At 31.4% G+C, this 23,346-nt stretch overlaps 1 protein-coding gene across 5 annotated transcripts in view; it reads left to right on the top strand.

Moving 5' to 3' along the window:
• The window catches only part of LOC142321570 (piwi-like protein Siwi), a 118,734-nt gene extending 96,576 nt beyond the window's left edge, over nt 1-22,158 (top strand). For all 5 annotated transcript variants that reach the window (XM_075359771.1, XM_075359766.1, XM_075359770.1 and 2 more), the window contains exons 14-17: nt 6,868-7,036; nt 8,351-8,472; nt 15,329-15,474; nt 20,131-22,158. In XM_075359771.1, coding sequence (XP_075215886.1) covers nt 6,868-7,036; nt 8,351-8,472; nt 15,329-15,474; nt 20,131-20,395 — 702 coding nt within the window. In that variant the 3' untranslated portion in view covers nt 20,396-22,158. The remainder of the gene's footprint in view (nt 1-6,867; nt 7,037-8,350; nt 8,473-15,328; nt 15,475-20,130) is intronic.
• Nucleotides 22,159-23,346: the final 1,188 nt, after the last annotated feature.

Genomic DNA, 23,346 nt, shown 5'->3' with positions numbered 1-23,346 from the left:
GCGAGCTTGGATGATCAGCCTGAATGTCACTGCTATGCTAGTGTTCTCTGAAACATTGGCACACCGTAACTAGTCATATCTTTGTAGCATAAACATGATGCAACTTACATTGGGTAGTAATTGTCACCATTCCAAGCTCGTCATTACTTGGTGGTGATTTTACATGGCTGAAGATAAACAGTACCTTCATGATACTGCTCTCCATATAGTAAATAGTCCGTTAATCTATTTTGCTGTATTTTCGCAATATTTGCTCACAATTTTACTTTCCTTCTAAATTAGTTACAAATGATTATCTCTTCCCCTCTCTTGTAAGTATCTGTCATAGGGCTCAGTTTGATTAGGAAATCTTTGGTATCCCTGCTTCTCTTGCATTAGTATTGCAGTACTCAAAGATAAAAATATATGGTTATGTATATCTCATTTGTAAATTTGTAATTTCTATTGCATTTTCTATAGAAGTGTTCCAATTTTAAAAATACAAAATAAAATAGTTTTCAAACTGTAACAAACACATCAAACTCGCTAATAAAATCTTTTCACTACTATTTTACAATGAAATGTTAATCTAATAAGTTATAACATGAATGACACAATCTCCTTTTAAGTCTATATAAATCCAATGATACTTAAGTTTTTCTATCCCATACTTATAAGATTTATCTAAATCATCATAATTTGCAGATGTTGCATCAATAAATTCTCATTTTGTTTAAATTTTTTTCCATCATGTCGCTTCTCATTTGGAAGCTTACTATTAGCAGAAGGTGCTAAGTCTGTTAAATAGAGGGATGTGGAAATTTTTGAATTCTGTACTGTAATTCAAACTGCTTTGTTGATGCAATCAGTTGTGTGAGCTAGTGGATTGTCGTGATGAAAAAGAACCTTCTTTATCATTTTGTTAAATGTGGTCCTTTTTTATTTTCCTGTTTAAACAATCCAGCAAGATTCATAATATTTTGCCTGGTTATTATTTCATCTTTTTCCAGAAAGTTTATGAAAATTTTACCATGAACTTCCGAAAAGACTGGCCAAACCATTCTTACTGATTGAACATTTTCTGCCACCTTTGAAGTGAGTTTCCCAACTGTGACCTACTGTTTCAACAGTGCCTTGGTTTCATATTGTAGTGATCTAGCTCTGTCTGATCAGCTGACGGGATAACAATTCTTCTAGTTTTATATTTAAACAACCCCAAACTATTCATAGAAATGTTTACTACTTCATGCTTTTAATCAATTTTGAGCTAGTACAAAGTGGACAGTTAACTCTTAATGTGGTATTGATTTAAATTATGACACACCATTCTATTTGAGATGGCTATTGAATTAGAAATCTTCTATTTTCAGTTGCTAAATCATAATTTTTTTCAATATTCTTTGTAGTTGTAATTCTAACAGCCTGTATAGAATGTCCAGCATAATTGTACCCATATGACTGTTTCGAAAATTACCAAGTATAATAAAATCTATTTGTTCAGTGTGGCTTTAGTTGTCTTTGTTTTTGCATATAAAGACTAATCTTTGATTACCTTACAAAATTTTTTTCATTTTTTCACATCACAGTACTTTATTCAAGTGACTTCAACAAAGAATTACGATTATATCTGAAACTTAGTGTATGATATTATTGAAGATGCATTAAAGTAAAAAGGACCTGAACATAGCACTATTTGTAAGTTCTAACTTACAAATATGGATTTATCAAACAACACTAATACAAGAGAGTGTTAACTAGAAGTATATTTTGAAAAAATAACATAGTCTACTAGTTTTATGTAGAGGATCATAGCTGCTAAAAATGCATTAAAAGATAAATAAAAGATTAAATAAGTTATAGTAGAAAGAATTATTTGTACTAATTTTTTTGTGCAAAATTAAAAATTTTGTTTTTGTTAGCATTAAAAATAGGATTTTAAAATTTTATTTGATTCACTTAAAAAACATTGCTTTTAGATAAATTTTTTTAGGGGTTAAACTATCTCCTTGGAAGCTATTATGATATAATTTTGGATCTTTTTTTTTATCACTTTTTATTTAAAATGCATCTTAAAATGGTAAGATAGTGCAATAATTTTTTTATTTGTAGAGTTCTACTTATTTTGTGTTACTTACATTTTTTAAACATAAATTGTAGAGAATTTAATTATAAGAAGATTGATGTAAGTAATGTCAACAGAAAACAAATAAAATTTTAAACATGTTGACTTTTATTAACAATAAAACAGATTAAGTTTTAACAGATTGCAAAAACTTTTTCGTTATGTACAGTATAAAATAACTGGAGGGAGAAAGAATACTTACTGTTTTTTTATGATAATGATAAAATTCTGCTTACAAGTAGTATTTCATGTGGTTTAATAACTTTCAAAAATGCCACCTATATACTTTTCAACGATTTGTACTAGATTTGTGTTGCCAGTCTTAACGGTATCTTTGCATTTCTTGATTATAGCTGCAGCGTCAAGAATGCGAGCAATCAGTTTATCGCATGTGTCTACTTTTTGCTTGTAAAACTCATTTTTCAACCATCCCCACAAACAATAATCCAACAGAGTAAGGTCTGGGGATCTCGGTGGCCAATTAACCTGCCCTCTACATCCTATCCATTTACCAGCAAACTTTTCATCAAGACATTGCCTTACTTCATTAGTGAAATGTGTGGAGCTCCATCAAGTTGGTAATACATTTCAATTCATTTTGCTAAGAGGATATTTTCCAGCAATATAATAAATTCATTACGTAAAAATTCCAGATAATTTCTCCCTGTGACACGATTTTGTAGTATGAAAGGACCAATTAATTGGTAATCTACGATACCACACCAAACATTCACTGAAAATTGTTGCTGGAAATTTTTTTCCACTGTAGCATGTGGGTTTTCTTCAGATCACCGATGCGCATTCCGTGTGTTGTTTATTCCGTTACGAGTGAAAGTAGCTTCATCCGAAAATAGTATAAATGGAATTAAATGTTGATTCCTATTAACCCATTCACAAAACTGCAGCTGGCCGGCGTAGTCACCAGGCTGGAGATGTTGCACCTTCTGAATATGAAAATATTGCAATCCATTATTATTTAATGTCCATACTCTACTTTGTGAAATATTGAGCCGTGTTGCAATTAATCGTGTGCTTGTTGCCGGACTACGTTGAACCATCTACATAATGTTTTCACCTTCATCAGCATGATTTGCTTGTCGTTCAGATGAAATATGAGCGCTGGGAAGTGTACCATTCTCACAAAGATTAGTAAAAATTCTAATAAATATTTACAATTTGGTACAACACGACCAGGATACCTATGTCGATATTCCATAACCGCTACCGCAGCACTTCCATTGCAAAATCCAAGATGAAAATCATGACTGCATATTTGGCATTAGTGAAGATACGTGGCATTTTTCAAAACAAAACTAAACAGAATTTCATCTTTTTTAACAGACTTGATTTTTATGCACTGTAAAATGAATACAAAATTATACTTCTTAACAGTTTTCGGAAATTTTTATGATAAGAATTCCTCGTAATTCCTCACTGATTGATCAGCGAAAGGTTATTTAACATATTACCACAATTAACTGACAATGAGTAGTATTTAAACAAATTGTGATAAAAAACTCGGTGTTGCCAACTTGTTTTCCATAGGTCTAAAATTATTGTACCTACTAGACACATCTGTTTTGTTTTTTTGTAACATTTTCTTTTGAGTTTTTGTCGGTTTTGTTGTTAATAAGAGTCGACATGTTTAAAATTTTACTTGTATTCTGTTGACATTATTTACATCAATCTTCTTATAACTAAATTCTCTACAATTTATGTTTAAAAAATGTATGATTTATTGCCAATTTAACAACGTTATTATATGTCAAACGTAAAAAAAATGTGTTTTTTTACCCTATTTTTGGTGTTTCACATGGGATATCTTTGAAATTAAGAGAGATACAGTTCTGGGACCTATTTTCTTCGATTTCCCAGCTTAAAAACCATAAGTAACAATTGAATTTGCCCCTTAATTGACCTTCCCAGAATTTCAGAAAGCCTTAATTTATCCGGAGGAACTGAAACTCAGGCGAAATCTTTCACCCTGTATAACTCGCTGACGAAGCGTTTTCGGACCTATGTTTATTCAAACTTTTTTCTTATTTTTAGCCTCTAGAATGAGTTGTCAAAGTATTGCCCTATCCTCTTGAATCACCTGTATTTCCAGCTAACTACTGGCAGCACCCCACCACATCACTGCTCTTTCTAAGTCCACATGGCAAAATTCTGGTTTGTATTTAAATAATCCTCATAAATTCAAACCAGTAATCTTGATTCTAAAAGCTCAGATTCATTTTTGTTTAATCCCTGCAATCCTTGTGATAAGATGTGACTTGTCAGACTGTTTTGTGAAGTCTCCAATTTGTCATTATTTTCTATTGCAAAGTTTTCTTAAATTGTGGGAAAATGCTAGCTTTGCTGTGATAGACAGGTCTCATCACTGATAATGAGAGGTACAGTGCTGTGTGCTGAATTAAGTATAGATTTTAAAGAAATTCCTGATACATTGATTAGACAAAAATAGGAATCAGTGTGATGTTTTGGTGCACACCAAAGTTTAGGAAGGGACACCAAAATAACAAGTCCTTAAAATGTGCCTTTTAGTAATCTTAAATAGATTATACAATTTTTTTTGTAAGCTTTTTTTTAAATTAAAAGTGTATCTTTTGTGTTAACCACATTCATACAAAGCAGAAACTTTCCATGGTTTAACAGTTACAAAGCAGTGTAACAACTTGTTCTTCCCTCACAATTTATTGAAATTTTGTTTCACTAAGATTATGACTCGACTAAATAAATAAAATGAAACAAACCAGACATTTGTGTGTACTTAAATATACAATTGTTAGAATTCGTTCATGCTGCTTCATTGAGAGTACAATAGTCATAGTATTAGTCATAGTTTTATGTTATGTTAAATAATTAAATTAGATTCTTTCTCGTTTAAATGATTAAAAATTTTAACTAGTAACAAGTTCACAAAGTAAACCGATTTTAAAAATTTTAACTAGTAACAAGTTCACAAAGTAAACCGATAATGTAATTAGCATTGTAGCACATATCTCCCATTAATCAATAATAATAATAATCATCGATCAACACCAAAATAGCAAGCATAATACAAACTCAGCAATTCAGGTAATAAGTTCTTAGAACCTAAGTATTCATAATCAGATATAAAATTTGTTGGTTTTGAAATGAACATGGATTCAAATGAAGAGTATTGTATAGTTAGATAAGTTTATATATATAATCTTTTCCTCTTTTGGTATGTTAATGGATGATTTTTATTAATTACTGATTACAGCACAGTTAATAACTTTTTTAGTAAAATTATGTATCCAATTACATCAAACATTTTTGATGGGAAAATTACAAAATTGAAGTGAGTGTAAAGAAGAAGTTCCAACTTACATTTATTTTCTGCATTAAAAATACGAGGCTAAATCAGAAAGTAAAGGAAAATTTTGATTTCCCTCCCAGTCATATGTAAATGGCTGCAATGATTGTTCTGCTATAACTCATAATCTCTATCAGCTGTTCATTGAAAGTATTATTTCATTGTTAGTTATTTGTGATTGTGTTTAAAATGAGTGCTCCTTTGTCTGATTGCACAAAGAAAGAAATGCAAGTGTGATAAGTTTCCTTAGTTCAAAATTGGTGAAATGTGCAGGATTATTCGTCAGATGCAGCAGCAATATGGAGAGAGTTGTGTTGTGAATGGAAGTAAGATCTACGAATGGATTGATCACTTTAAAAATTATAGGATTTTTTTGTGGCAAGGTAGGCCTTTCACTTCAGAGATTAACGAAAATATTGAAGTGGTTAAACAAATGATTCTCTGTAATTGATGAATTACATACAGTTAATGACACTGCAAGTGGGTTGAATATAAGCCATGGCTCAACATTTTCAATCGTCCATGATTATTTAAACTTTCAAAAAATCGATGCTCGCCGGGTTCCACATAAATTGACAAGCATCCACAAAGAGAATCATTTGAAAATTTCCCAGAAGCTTTTGAAACGTTACAAAGATGAAGGAAGACTCATTTCTTAAGCGAATAATAACTGTTGATGAGACGGGTCCATCACCTTGAACCCGAGAGTAAGTGACAAAGATTGGTATGGAAACATCCTTCATCTCCCTTAGCAAAAAAGTTCAAAACTCAGATTTTTTCTGCAGGAAAGGTGATAATGACTATATTCTGGAATGTGGAAGGTTTACTTTTGGTTTCCTTCACACAGAAAGATCAATCGGTAAATAGTAACAACTATTGTGAACTACTGCGTTTACTGAAGAAAAAATTCAAATGACATGGTACTTTTCTAAAGGATAATGCTTGACCTCATTTGGTCAAAAAACAATCATTTGCCTTCAAGATCTCTGATTCAAGCTGCTAACCACCCTTCATACAGTTCAGACTTAACTCCAACTGATTTTCAACTTTTTAGCCCATTAAAAGAAGAGTTGCCAGGGAAACATCAAGCTGATAAAGAGGCCATAAAAGCTGTGAAAAATTTTCTGCACACCAGATCGAACTTTCTTCCAGGAAGGAAAACTCATTAAAAGATGGACTGAGTGCATAGAAGTAGGAGGGGATTAGGAGGTTATGTTGAAAAATAATGCATGCATCATTTATGTAAGTACAAATAAATATACTGATTTTTTGAATTTCACTTTACTTTTTTACTTGTCTTTGTAAATTAAATTCACATTTGTCTATCAGTAAATTTTAAATCGTTTAAAGGATGTATTACATTTCTATGTAACATATTAAAAATAATAATTCTTGAATTGAAGTTATTATTTTATGTGGTTTAAAGGGTTTGATGGTTGTCGGTTATGATGTATGTCACGATTCGCAAAGCAAGGCTAAGTCATTTGGTGCTATGGTAGCATCTTTAAATAAACCGCTATCCAGGTACTTCAGTACAGTAACACATCATTCATCAGGTGAAGAAGTCTTTAATGATCTGGCATTAAACATAGGAAGTAAGTATATCTGCCAGCCATATGTTTATTTCTGTTAATTTTATTTTTCTATATTCCAATTCCATTTCATTTATTAACTCGTTAATTCAATTCAGAGTTCTTTGATGCTTGCCCAAGGTTTATGTGATATTTGACATGAAATATTTTTTTAAACTTGATTAAATTTTTGCAAACTCTAAGTTTTGACAGTCACATGCTTCCATTCTTCATTAGTTTAAAAGTTTCAAGTTGCTGAATCATTTAGTATAGTAATTACAGTCCTCCAAAGAGGAGAATAGGGAATTTTTTGGAAAGTAGAAAAACTGGAAATTCATGTAGTTATGAAATATTTTTCTGAAAAGGCTAAGTGGAAAGGAAGTTGAAGGAGCTTGATGCAACATTGGGTGACTTCTCCATTAAATACAACAGTTACCCACTGGATTGTAAAGTTTAAAGTGGGTTGAACATGTACTAGCCTGAACCTCTTAGTTGGATGCCTTTCTGAAGAGACTATGCCAGAAATGATAGAAAAAGTAATTGTCAAGCGATTGTCTTCATCTTTTTCGGCACAATTCAGAGGGATTTTTACACTGATTTGTGATAGTTAATGAGACTTGGGTTTATCATCACTACACTCCTCAGACAAACAGCACTCAAAAACAGTGGGTTGAAAAGGTCAACTTGCTTCAAAAAAAATTCAATAACGACTTTATCCTTTAACATAGTTATGGCAGCTGCTTTTTGGAAAGTACAACAATGAGGCCCGTACAGCATAAGAGTTAAGTTAAATAACTTATCGTTGAGCGCTTTACTGGAATAACACAAACAACAAGCACAGAGCAACTTCCTATTATAGTACAATATGCATGCCGTACTGCAGCGAACGTGTTAAGCAGAACGTGTTAAAATCAACGTACTGAACCAGTGTAAGCGCTCCAGTGGAACACTGGGCTAAGTGTATAATGGTTATTGTGTTGAAAAGTAAATCAAAATGTACTCAGAAAAATGTTGTTTTATTATCCAGGCCCAGAACTTTCCACCCTACCCTTGTATATAAAATAACTTTTTAAAATTACTAATAACAAAAGAAACAACTTCAATAGTACTCAATTCTGAAAAAATATATTAAATTTAACTGAAAAGTCAAAAAAATTAAAACAGCATTATTTCGCATTAATTACTAGAATATATTTATACTCCATCTGTATAACATCATGTTATGATGTCATGATGTTTTATACTCCATCAATATTCAATCATTATATTTCAATTTGGTCTTGGTTATTAATAAAAGATTTACCTGCAACTAAAGAATTTTATCTTATTATGTTATAGAGGCTATTCATAAGTTTTCACAAGTTAATTCATCTTTACCATCAAAGATTATTATTTACCGTGATGGTGTAGGTGAAGGTCAACTTCATACAGTTATGAAGCAGGAGATACAAGCAGTAACAGTAAGTTTTTGCATAGTTATTCTTTTATATTGTTATTATTAGGGTGTATTGTTTTATTATAATGGTTATCTTTGTGATGGAGTGGTAGCATTTCTCAGCTTTCATTTGGAGGTTCCTGGTTTGAACCCCAGTCAGGCATGGCATTTTTCATACACTACAAAATTTCCATTTCATATTCCAGTGTATATGGTGAATTAATCATAAGGGAAAAAAGGTAAAAAGATTTTTATGAAAATGGTAAATAGTGATAAGATCCTGCAAGTTTGTGCCATAGAAATAATTTGAAAGAAGAAATTTCATAGAAGAGTATTTGTTGTCATTTTTATTACTATTTATATGATGGTTAAAATTTCTTATGCAGAAATCAAATTGGAGTTATTTCCCTTATAACTAGTCATTGATTGTTACATAGCTTGTAAAAATTCTTGTTATTAAAAGATATGCTTGTGAACTAATTTAACACAATAAGCATTCTGATTCAACACTGATTTGTTCCTGATGACATTTGGTTTGTTCTTTTCTGCTTTTTTCTTGTGTTTCATCCTGACCACCTGTAGGAAAAGACACCTGCCATGTGACAATCCTGGTCGCCACACCACCCCCTCCATTCCTAGTCCTAATGGGTTTTACCGGAGGTTGTCTTTTTGACCCTCTAAACTTAATAACAATAGTCATCAGTTTAGCCTCTTTCAGGATGCCACCGATGAAAATTCCTCGGCAAACAGTTCTATCAATGTATTACACAACCTACTATCACCTTCATATGGCCTCTTCAAACCACGACCACCTACCATGACTTAGAATCCTCATCTATCAAATTAACCGATTCGCGGAAGCGCAATTCCTGCGTCTTCCTCTAACACTGAACGTGATTGAATCTTTAAACACCAAAAATACTATCATCATACCAACAAAACAAGTGTTGATTGCAACAACAACAATTTGGTCCTACAATTCAATTTACTCAAATTCCTCTTAATTTACTTAAAAGTCATGAAACAGATTCATAAATTTAATAACCCTAATCTAATTTAATAAACATACTCTATCTCTCTCTGCTCTAATCTGTTTTCGGGTGTTAAGTCATCTATACCCATCTTAACAGCGACTACCTCAGGTAACTGGAAATTGATTGAAGTAAACACCCAGACGGGTCCCTAGCCTCCCAGGTTGCTATTCTATATGTCCATAACAGCATCAGATCCCCACAATCATCCTCCGCAGAGCTAGGAATCTCAGGAAGCCAGCAAATATCTTCGGTTTTTGAATTAACCTTCAGCTCAAAACCAGAATTGTGCAAGCTCTCTTAACTACTTTGTATGTTCAGCTTCGTACCTGGTGCAGACATATAAACAACACATGGCACACTTAATCAATGGTCGTCCTACACTCTGGATAGAAGCTTGAATTAATCAAACCAAATCAAGCTAACCTGTCTTGAAAAGGACCATATACAGAAAGAATCTGTGTAGTATGCCGATTGGGAGAAATCCACTTAACTACCTATGTACTCCTCACATCAGGAAAAATGTCATGTGTGTAACGGCTGTTGGGCGATTCAGTCCACCTGACTGCCATAAATGGAAACCTTTGTCATATTTCTTTTATGTGCCCAGAGATAGGTTTCCTTCGTAGCTTCTTAGCATCATAATTTAATTGGCACTCATTCATAAGGATGTCGATGTGCTTAATTCCAGAAATAACAAGGACTGCTTGTCGAGAGACACTAACCACAAATAACAACAGGAGATGCTTCGTTCTCAACAAAATATTCCTGTAACATTTGCACCTCATTCAATGAGCCTGGACATCCTGATCCGACATCCGATGAGCCTGCAGCATATAGCATTGTAGCTTTCTATTCACCCTTATACAGGAAATGTATGGTTCTGAAATTAAGCCCGAGTGAACTGCTCCATGAACAAACATTTTCGGCAGCATATTGAAAGTGCTCCTTGAATCAAAGATTGTCATGAAGGATAACACCTAAATACTTCTGCAGCGGGACATACCTAATTCAGTGACCTGTCATTGATACTTAAGATCGTTGCTTAGCAGCTAGTCTTTCCTTGAGCAACATCATTGTTGTTTTCTCTAGGTTAAACACCATCTTATGTTGCAAACTCTGCAACTGGAGTACCTTGCAAGCCTTGGCTCCCTGAATTCGATCTCATTCCTTGAATCTCCTTTAACTAGCAAACGTTCATCATCTGCATATATGATACAGCATCTATTGGCTCACCTCAATTGCATCAAAAAATCAAATTCAGCACCCTACTGCAGGTGTCCTAAAACACTACCCATTGGACAACCTGTAGAGCATTATTTCTGAGATTCCATCTCTAAGAACAACTTCTTGATTGTTGAAATAGCTATATAACACATTCAGCTCATTCTGCACACAATCACACTTCTGCAGTTGAAAAAGGGCAGAGGGCCACCATAAATTATTAAAAGCCCCTGATATGTCTGAAAAGATACCTTAAGACATACTCAGACTCATTAGACAAAACAGTGTTCATAACTTTAAAAATAACATTTTCCATGCCCTTGTGTAGGTAAAAACCAATATTGATTATCAACCAATAACTTTCTGAATCCAATCCATCAGTAATATGATGATACAATACCTTTTCAACAATCTTTCCAATAGCTGGCAGGAGTGTTAAATGCCTATAAGAGGAGATCACAGTGGGGTTCTTGTCACCACCTTTAAACAACAATTTTGGAACACCTTTTTTCCAGCAAACGGAAGTAGCCACCAAGTAGCTTATTATTATTAGAAGCTATGGCACTCTAGTTAAGAGTGCCAACACAAATTCTGACGAAATGGACAAGGAGCTCCACTGAGATTCTATCTAAACCTGGAGCTTTAATCCTACCAGAACTGAAAATTACCTGATGTACTTCTGCCTCTGTCTTTCAATTGAATATCTTCCAGACTTCAGTATAAGACATGTAGTCTAGCGTAGAGAATTTTAACAAGTTTAGGCTACTCCGCCTTCCTGTGCAAAAAGCGCACCCACCTGCTGAATGGGGACATTGACATCTCTATAAGTATCTCATTAATATTAAGATGATCTCTAATTAATTGATGATCACTGAGAACAATCAACAGACACCAATCATTAATCCTATCAGGAATATTTCTACCAACAGTAATATCAATATTCATTCCAGCAAACTGTATCCTGTTTACCATTCCAGCATATGTTGGTAACTCACTGAAAACATTAAAATCCTCTAATCCATGCCACACAACAAAGCATTCAACTTATTCACCACTATCATCTGGGACTCCAAAGAAGTAACTGTTTACATTAGCACCTAGCACTATAGGACAGTTACCAACAAGATCATGAATTCTTTCCCGCCTAAATTTCCTCAGTGGGATCTCTATATTGAAAATATGAACCAACAACATAGAAATCAAGACCGTTAATAAAAAGTTTAACAGCCACATAATGAGTATCAGAATCTTCCCTCAAAAAGATACACAGTCCAATGTCCTTCTACACAGAACTGTGGACATACTGTTAACTTCCAGTATAAAATTTTTGCCAACCAGCAAAACCTGACAGATTGCTCTGAACCGTATATGGATATTGCAGAAAAATTTATATCGAGGGACCTCCTTTCAACAATTTCACCTTACTCGATCTGAGCAATAATGTAAGCAGCAGCTTGAGAATTGATTTATATATCCAAATTTAAAATGCAACAAATTAAAATAAATCTCAACAGATCTGGAATAACAACTACAATCTCTACTATTCACAGATTTCTTGCAATCCTTGCGAAACTTTCTGCCTTTTACACAATTAGGAGCCTGAGACTTTTTAAATACTCTTCACTCTAGTGACCCTCCTCACTAAAAATCTGTACAGTTGTCATCCGCTATGACAACCAGACCTTTCTTACTGTCGTTATGTTGCTAATATTCAAGATTCCTCTAATTTCCTAATTGTTTCTGTGGAGCTTTCCTTCCTTTTTAGGAATATGACTTCTGACTGCTTGCAGGCTAAGTTGGGCCTCACTTGCTTTTATGCATCTCAGCATAGTGTTTGTGCTCTGTCCTAATAGACACAGGCCCTGTTACCAGAATGGAAACTGTGTCTTCGACAATTACCTGCTTTGCAAGTGCTTCAAATCTATTCCCCAAAAGAGAGCATTTCCCTAAACTCATTAAGCTTCAGGATTACTTGTCTACGTGCTGCAGAGGTCCTTTAAGGGCTTTCAAGAAATCCCAGCAACTGCTCACATTGTTTTTCAAATTGTGCTACTAGAGGGACACCACTACCAGTCCTGCCACCAGCCTTAATGAAATCACTAATCGGACTACTTTTCAGTCCCTGGTTGGATCTGCTTGGCTGATTAGCTTGGCCTTCGTCATCAGAGGAGACTAAAACATCCTCCCCGATGTCCTCTTCATTTCTAACCTGCCTGGGTTTTTTCTTAGACTCTTCAGTCTCTACAACCAACATCTTCGCCAATGTTTCCCTAAGTAAGTAACATAAGCTAAGCTAATCATTTATTTACTTGCTGATATCTACTACTTTGTTGGGCAAAGCTGCAAGCAGGAATAAGGTGAGCCTTACCTCGGTGAACCCTTCCTTGTTACAGGTTACTTACATTAGCAGTCATTGTCACTTCTTCACCATGTGACTTGTAGAACAAAAACTCAATCGATTTATGAGGCAGATGCATGTCTAAATCAAACAACATATACCAAGAAGAAGCTCTGCAAAAAAAGACAAATGATGAGTGCTTTACTTTTTAATGCAGATGCTGTTAAAGCCTAGTAATGTATTAATTCAACATCATCAGAATGTACATATTCAACCACTGGTTTAAATAAAGACCAAAGCAGACTCAAGTCAGAGCAACGACTTTGATTAGACTTAACAGAAGGACTTAAGTCCTTCCTAGGTCTTGTGTTGCTTCCTAACCCCATAGGGAAGTTATCCGCTTGTGACAATCCCAGTCCCCACACCACTCTATCTGTTCCTAGCCTTGATTGACTTTACCGAAGGTCTCAATACCTGATTTCATATTTCAGTCATCAGTGCAGCCTCTAGTAGGATTGCATTGATGCAAATGCCTTGAATGCTTGAATGACATTTCCATCATGTTAAGACCCATCAACTGACAAAATATATTTTTTAAACTAGCTTAAACTCAATCAAAAAACTGAACCAATAAAAATTTACAAATTGAGCTATAACAAAATATTAATCTCATACTCTTAAAAATTGTACCCTCAATATCACAATTTTGATCTTCCACACTAAAGCAACCAAAATTATCAATCAACCCACGAACACACCAATCAACTACTGGGCACAGTTGCCAAAAGCACCGAAACAGGTCCCTAGACACCCACGATACTGTTCTACACTAATCACCCTCCTCTCTGCAGTCCTTTGGAGCACCAAAAACCTTAAGATTCTTTCAATACCTCTAACTTACTTATAACTTTCCAGTTAGCCTGCAGATCTAGACTCGAACCAATATTCTCAAGCTCCCTGACCCTCTGCACGCCGAAATTCATATTTTTAACAGATGTACAGGGCATGATATGCATCGTCCGATACTAAGCATTGAAGACACTTCATATTTTTAACAGATGTACAGGGCATGATATGCATCATCCGATACTAAGCATTGAAGACACTGACTCGACTCAATCAAACCAAACTGAGCCAGAGTCAACCTTCCCAAAATGTACCATTCCCTGAAAGGAATTAAATCACATGCCGGTTCGGCAAGATCCATGATGTAACTCAAAGCCCTTACATCTGGAACAAGACTGTGCGTATATTGCTCATCTGCCATCTCCTCCTACCTGCACTGCAAATACCTCCTCTATTTCTTGAATATGCTGCACAGTCAGTTCACCTGACTATACAAAGTGACATAACTGATTTTCCAATGCAAGCACTTCTGTTTGACACCCACCATAACTAGAACTGCCTCACATGAAATAGTCCTATAGCAGCCCTCCTTTACAATAAGTAACAGTGTAGTGAGGCCTTAGCGTCTGCTGAGGCCTCACTACACTGTTACCTCAGCATCTGCTGAGGCCTCAACTAAATATCACTGTAGCTTGTTATACCTCATTCTGTTTTCCCAAACAGATGTTGTGTAAAGCATAATTAAACCTTGCATACAAAATTTCCATTGTTTTAAAATTTAGAATCCAATTGGGTTTGACTGCCCTATGAATGCTGAAGAAGGCTTCACACACCTTCTTAGGAACGCTCTGAAAGTACTCTTTGAATCTGAAATTCTCATCAACTACTACACCCAAATACCACTGCAATGAGATATAACAAATAAAATTGCTGTTCATCGAAACACAGACTCGCTGAGTAGTGGCCAAACAGCTCTTCAGCAGCATCATGGTGGTTTTCTCAGGGCTAAATACCATTTTTTGTTGATCACTCCAGACATGTAGTACTCTATAAGCTTGAGTTGCCCAAAATTCGACCTCATTCCACAAGTCTCCTTTGACCTGCAGAAGATGACATCCACATTTATTTGAAGAAAACCTGTAAATATACTGAAAATTAAGTTTAAATTATCATGTTCGCCTAAAGGATCATACAGTTAATTAGCATATTAACATTTTATCTTTTTAAAGTATTAAACTTATTCCTATAATCTATCCACAGTACTATGTGGCAAAACACCTGTACTGAAAAGAATTGCACAAAGAAACCAGAAATTATTTTGAGCAGTATGTCTCTGTTGTCATAATTTTAAAGATGATTCTATTTTATGTAATATGAGCTACAGTTACAGAAATTAGTAATTGAGTGATTTTATTTAAGAAAATGTGAATTTATTTCCACAGAGTGCTGTAAAAGAGTTATATAAAGGTGAAGAAGCGAAGTTAGCATTTATTATAGTTACCAAAAGACTGAATACAAGACTGTTTTTTGGAAGGAACAATCCTCCTGCTGGCACTGTTGTAGATGACTGTATCACCCATCCTGAAAAGTAAGTATATAAGTATATTTTTTAAGTGATTCTACTTAATTAATAATATTGTGAGGGAAGTACAGAATAAAACCTTACTCATAGACACCTTTCAAATTTGAACGTGTGTACCACAGACCTTTTAGTTTTACACCTTTCAAATTTGAACGTGTATACCACAGACCTTTTAGTTTTTGTATTCTTTATTATAGAAATCTTCTGCTACATCTTTTGATTTTTTCATCGCTTCCAAAATAAATTCTCTAGATTTAGAAACAAATGTCAGTGCAAAATAAAAACCTTTGTTAATTTTTCCTAAAAATTACTTAGGATTCTGTTGTAAAAACCTACTATATCAATTCACTTCTTTTTTTTTCTGTTGAAAAAAGTTTTCTTTCTTATTTTCAAATTGGGTACAAAGGCTTGTATTTTTATTTTTATGGTATACAAGTTTTTTGCATTTGTGATGTCTGCTGTAAGAAATCTGATGGACCATGAATATTCTCTCATGTTGCTGCCAAAGAGAGCAAGGGATGAAAACATTTGAGAAAAAGAACAATGCAATTCTTAAATTTTAAATATAGGTTGTAAAGTCAGTATCTCTTATCACCAATATAATTTAAAACTAATATGTGTTGTAAGTCTTATTTAAGCATAAGGCAAATCAACTGCTTCTGGTGAGTTTAAGACTGACCACTAAGTTTCAAACATAATTTTGCTTTTATCTTGTTCACTTCTACAAATGAAAATGCAAATTGGCCAAAAGAAGAAAGTTCTCATAATTTATTGCTGGGTTATGAAAAAAAGATTTAGTAAAAAGTCATCTGAGTTGACTCCATAATTAAATGATGCTAAAAAAAACCTTCTGATTTTGTAAGATTAATGAACAAAACGTTTTTTTATATTTGTCTTTGGTATTAAGCTAATTGTTTTATGGTTAATTTTTTTATAAACATTATTTTTGATCAGGATTAAGATTATTAATTCACTTGAATTAGATAAACCTGGGCTGAAAGTATCAGATGCTACGGTCATTGAACTGTATATCATTTCATATTTTTCTAAGATATTCAGTAAAGTTAATTTTAATAAATTAATTACCTACCACAATGGCGTAAAAGATTAAACAAAGCTCTTTAAAAAAATTGTCAAACCTTTTCGAAATTATTGAAAATTAAAGAAGTAATATAGTAATATTTTTTACCTTGACTGAAAATATGTAACATTTTATTAGTATTTTATATTTAAAAAAATAATTACTCATTTTTGTATTTACTATGGAATAATAACTTGCTGCTGACTTAGTTTTTTATAAACTAAGTAAGGTTTTTAATTAATTACTATAAAGTTAATTATAAAGAAATAAATAATTTGTAATTTCTCTGATTTTATTATTAAAATGAAATTTGATCCTTGTTTGAAAGTTTTCATTGTTAAAATGCACATAATTGTACTTGTAAGAATTATGTTGGTCTGTGGCTTAGGGTTTAAGATTTTATATTTTTGTTAAAGGCATTATTTTGTATCCTCTAGAGAATTTATTGTATTAAATAAATATATTTTGGACAAAAAAATATTTCAGTCAGTTTTCAAAAACCTTTTAAAAAATAAATGTTTACGAATACATTCCTTTTGCATAATATTATAACTCAAAGTGCTTATTGCCGTACAAAACGTCCTGAGATTCATTTCCACAAAATCTAACATCAGAACTTTTTGTAACATATTTAATTTGTAAGCAACTAGTATTCCACTTTTTCATCCAGTTGTACAAGAAATTAATTAGTTCATGTGACTTAATTGCAGGTATAGAAAATATTAATTAATTTCATTTTATACTGTTTTTTATTTTGAAAAATTTAGATTTGTGATGAAGGAAATCTTGATTTGACAGCAACAAAATTAAAAACACTGGGTCAGATCAGGACTGTACCAAATGTTTTGCCTACTTCCTTGGCCAAACTTTTATTGTCTTGGTTAGAATTATAGGCAAGCATTATCATGAAACAAAATAATACTGCTTGATAATAGTAGCTTATTTCATTTATTTTAAGCCACGTATGTGCAGTGTTTACAATACATAGTGACAAAATTTATTATGATAAAAATTTACATGGATAGGTAATAGAAATAACTAGGAGGTACAATAATTATGTGTTGTAAATAATACATTTCTATTTCAATGAATAATAAAAAAAATTTCATTGTGTGTGTGTGTATATATATATCAAATTGTACCTAAATAAACTTAGTGCTGTTCTGTAGTCTATTGTTTGTAGCCATTGTGTTTTTAATTCTATTACAAAATTCTGAAAAGGTAAACTGGTCAAAGATGATGAAAGTGCATTAAAAAGTGAGATCTTGTGATTAAATTCTTTTGCAAAGAGTCGTGTTGTTATAATTTAAAGAAATTTCTGTCTATTTCATTTTTCATACTTAGAAAATTGAATTTTTACCTGTTTTAATGTACATGAACACAAACAAAATACTAACTTTTGAATAGCTTCCCATGCATTTTGAGGCTGGGCATTATCATCCAGAACAATTAATTACATTGTATGAAAGAAAACAGAATTTCCTTTATTTACTAGCAAGTTGCAGTAATAACTCACTGTTCTGTTTCATTATAAAAACCATTTATGTTAAGTGTAAGTGTGAATTTGGATGTTTTTGGAACCCACCCACCATAAAAAAAAAAAACATTTTTTGTTAATTCAGGTTATTGGAATGGATAATTCCAAAACTTGCACTATAAATTTCTGCAGTTTCTCAAATTTTTATGTATGCCTTTATAGATCATTAATAGGTTTTACAATGTCAGTTGGAGCCGAGTTCAAGCCCCGTATAAAAATTCCAACATTTATTACAATTTTTACATTATTTTTTAATATCCAGAACAGGTTTTACACCTTCAGAAAAAAAAATCTTTTCACCACTGTTTTATGGTAGACACTTCAAGTGGAGCCAACATTTTTAAATCAAAAGATGTTATAATTAATGTATATTGTTTTGTAACAGTTTTTAGTTTCTATACCAGGAGTATCAACTTGAATGTCAGATAATTTTAGTTTATTATATTAAATAGTTTACACACTGTTGCCATTTATCGAATTTAACGATCTTTTTATTACTATCTGTTGCTTGTACAACATTGTGATAAGAATTCATAATGGACAATGGAGAACCTTATTTGATTGAACTTTGTGTGCTTTTTCAGTCATTCTTCAGTAGTTACCATTGGGAAGTTGGACCGTTTCAATAACAACGGTCCACTCACTCATGTTTCATCATCTTTTATGACATGTTTAAGTATAACTTTGTGTAATTCTTGAACAACCAATATTTTTTAATTGCATAATTTTTTAAAAGAAAATATCCTTTTAGTAATTTTTATAATATTCTACTGTCAGGTGATGTCAGCTAACAGTCGTGAACAATGTTAATTTTATTTAAAATACAACAATTTTGGATAAGATTTTGCTGCTACTCATTTCATAACCAAAATATCAATAAAATTGTTTCACACAACCTGTAAAAACTTCAGCAACTTCTTTAATAGGATTCAACAACTATTGGATCGTGTGCCATCTATTTTGTGGATATTTTCATTAGTTGTGTTTGTGTCAGGAGCATTTGCATTAGGATTGTTAAAAGGCATGTAAGACATCTTTGATATAGGGTTTTTTTTGGAAGATATATATATATATATATACTACATCGTGGATACCGGTGTTCTTTGGTGGTTGGGTTTCAATTAATTGCACATCTCAGCAATGGTTAACCTGAGACTGTACAAGACTAATCCTTCATTTACATTCATATATATCATCCTCTGAAGTAATACTTTATGGCAGTTCTGGAGGCTAAACAGAAAAAGAAAGAATATGTTAAAAAATATGATTTTAAATTATTTATTGATTACTTTTAATTATTTTATATACCAGCAGAATCATGTTCAAGAAATTTATATATCAGCATTTCAATTTTTCTTTTTCATTTGTAGTATTTTTATTTCCTCTGAAGCTAGAATGCATTTTTAATATAGTATACTTAAATTTTTTAGAAGGGAGAATAATTGAGTTGTTAGGGTTGGGGTCCAAGGTGGTTTATATGAATGTCTCAACTTTATGATAGTCCTCTATTGTAAGTTGTCTATTAAATCCATTAGGTTTCCAACTTTGTTGGTTGTGTGATAAATAATTTTCTCCCTGGCAATTAATTTTTTTTACTAGTTTAGTAATATATTTTACTGCTACCAAAGGGAGATTGAAATTGGAGATTTTATTTTACTATAACAAAGTTAACAATTTAAATTGAAGATATTTATCAAATTAAGATAACAAAGTTTGAACTTTATCTATCTGTGATGCAATTTCAATCTTATATATCTGTAAAATTTTAATAGTTGAAAGATCATTTATTTTATAAAGAGTAAACAAACTTTAGGCCTGCAAGTAATGAAGCAATTACAATCACCCTGTTAAAAAGAATAATTTATATTGGTGATTATGGTGTGGTGAGGATGGTGTGTCTTACAAGTGCTACATATAATGTGTTTAATGTTGTGATTAAAGTAGTGTGCATTTTTTGTAATTGAATGAATGGTGAGACATGTGCTATGTGTTGGTTATTAAATAAAATAATTCCTACATTAAAAATGTCTTTTTTTATTTTTAGGTACGACTTTTTTCTCGTTTCACAGTCAGTGCGACAAGGTTCTGTTAGTCCTACAGGCTATAATGTTGTTTATGATACTTCTGGATTAACACCTGACAAAATGCAGCGTCTTTCCTATAAAATGACTCATATGTATTACAATTGGTCAGGAACTGTAAGAGTACCAGCTCCATGCCAGTATGCTCACAAGTTAGCGTTTTTGGTTGGGCAAAATATTCACAGAACTCCTAATACAGAATTGGAGAACTTATTATATTTTTTGTAATTTAAATATAAGTACTTTAATTTTTAACAGCTAGGAAGTACATTATTATGTTACTGTTACGTTGATCATAAGCTACTTACTTACTATATTGTTGATAAAATTCAAGAACGCTTTCAAAGTGGTTTTATTACTGCTCCACTTTGTTTTTTATTGCCATGAATATTTGAATAATTTTTTAATCATTGATAATGATTTGTTTCCTATGAATATGAAACTATATTTTTTACCATTCCATTAGTTATTTTGTGGTAAAATAATTAGGTTAATGAAGTTTATCATAAATAGTTTAATTTTCTTTTATTTTTTAGGGTTAAATATTTTTTCAATTATAAGAACAACAAATTTTTTTTGTGACGTAATTTGTATTTTTTAACTGATAATATTAAGAAAATAAAGACTATTCAAGAATAATAAATTTAAGTATTGGAATATAATGTAAAAAATAAGTGAGTTAAAAAGTTTTAATTTTTTTTCTGTTTCTCTAAAATGTTATATTAGTTTTTCTTATATTTTAATTGAAATGTACAATGAAGTTCACATACCCAGAAATTTAATATATTTGTTTAATTTCTTGGTTATTTTGTTAAATTTTGAAATCGCTATTGAAAATGAGTAACCAAGATTATTTTGGTTAAACATATAAAGATTAAATAAGAAAAAATAAAACGTTTTAAATCTGAAGTCATATATTCTCACAAATATAAATGGAAATGATGCTGTGTTATATGTGATCTAAATTAACATAATTTTTTATCATTTTTGTATATATTTTGTTGAGCTTCTACTTTGCCTGAATGGTATATGTATGTTATTAAATAATATATTCAGTTAATATATTTTGAATGTAATTTAACAAAATATATTTGTTTATTTACGGTTAACCATAATTAATCCTGTGTTCAATGGTTTATTATTTTACAATTTTTTTTATTCTTCTGTTAGGTATTTTTAGAGGATAGAAATATTTAGATTATTTTTTATTTTTATTTTTATTATATTTGTTACTACTGCACAAGATGTTCTTTGTTTATAATTTTTGTCTGTTGTTAATTAGTTTTAAGAAAAGAAATAAAAGCATTTGTGATTAGTTCTAACATAATTTCAAATGAAAGAAATGTGTATTTGGTTATTTATTATGTCTTTCAGTTTTTTGTTTGTTTTGATCTCTACGGATGACTGAAAAATTAGCTCATCTTACCCAATTTTTTTCTTAAATTAATCATGTTGGTATTACCCGAGGTAATGTTTCATTTTATATTCAATGTGTTTTGATGAATAAAAACCTAAGTGGATGATGGAAGTCAGTTTTTTTTAATAATCAGTTAATTATAAGTAGATTATGAAATTGTATTTTCTTTTCTTTACTGTGGTGTTAAAATCAAACTGTAATATCAAAATTCTGTGTTTTATTAATTTTGTGTATGAAATTGTGAAATCTACATAAAAATTAAGCTATTTTACATATTTTTGGGAAGTGTGATATTTTGAAAGTATCTTAATTTAATTGTGATAACCATCTAAGAGCTTTATATTTATATTTTCAAAATTCAACTAGATATTTGTTATTTATTTAAAGTTGTTAATTGTACTTAACTCTTACACAGTTTTACCATTAATGATCAATTTAATATTTTCTTTTACAATTTTTAAGTCCAGTTCAGTAGTAATTCTTTAAGAAAATAAGATTATCTATTGACTATTATTACTAGTTATATTCATTTTCTTATGTTCAATTTTGTAAGATTATAGTTTTTTTAAATTGATTTTTTTGTAATTTTCCTTGAATTCACAAATAATTTCATAAAAAATGCTTATGTTTTGTATTAACTACATATAATGTATAGACATTATTAAATATTATAAATAATGATTATTGTCTCCTTTGCTGAACATTTCACTGTGCAATCACAGAATAACTTATCACTTAAAAGAAAGAAGTGCTGTTCTTTCCAGTATTATAGTAATTTTTGTGATTTCACATTATTGTTCAGATGCACTTGTATGCATACCTGTGACTAGGTTGGTTTCTGCTTTTCTTATACGTGCTATATTGCACAAGTAGTTCTGTTAACTGCAATTTTGGTAGGGGGCCAGAAAGTTCCAAATGCTTTGTTGTATCAGTGTACAGTTTATTACCAGTTTTAACATCCTACAAGTTTTTGAATTATAGTCTACATATCTCTACTTAATTTTAATTTTTTATATTTTTGTGAGCAAAGTATGTAATTTTTTTTACGTTAGCAATTTTCAAGTATTCTTCCTGAAGATTACATTTTCAAGTTGCAAAAAGGAAGACTACTTATTAATTATTTAGATATATATATATATATCTAAGTTATAATTATGTTGATATTTAAATAACATTTTTTAGAGTATAGGAGATTAATGTCCTTATAACACTATATGATTATTGGTTCATATATAGATAACCCAGAAATTTTATAATTACATCTGAAGATAAAGAAATTTTTGTATTTATTAGTTTGTTGCACCTTTTCAATTTGACAAAAAAGGATGTACCTAGGTTTGCTTTATTAGAAGTACCGTATCTTTATCTACTTCAATAATTACCTAGGCCTAATTTTAATTTTTTGTTAATAAGAAAATTCAAGAAGCTTTAATAAAAGAAAATTTATAATTGTAATAAAAAAACCATACATTAAAATAAAAAGATTTACAACTTAATATACCGTAACATATTTTATGGAGTAAAAAATACTCATTGTGCCTAAAAAATGTAGTTTTATTTGGGTATATTTTGGTTTGGCAGTGTGTGATTTTAAAATTATGTCTTAATGTAAAATGTCTGAATAACTCAGTTTGGAAAAAATAAGAAATAATAGTTGTTTTTCATGTATGAAAAAGTATCATCAAATTCTCTAATATTATTATAGTTGTATTCAGAGTAAACTTTATCTGGAGCTCTTCATAATGGAAATTCCTCTGTTGCA

Source organism: Lycorma delicatula, chromosome 3 (genome assembly GCF_047948215.1).
Source record: "Lycorma delicatula isolate Av1 chromosome 3, ASM4794821v1, whole genome shotgun sequence".
NCBI lineage: Eukaryota > Metazoa > Arthropoda > Insecta > Hemiptera > Fulgoridae > Lycorma > Lycorma delicatula.
Note: the sequence above shows the minus strand (reverse complement) of the source record. Positions and strands in the feature narration are given on the sequence as shown.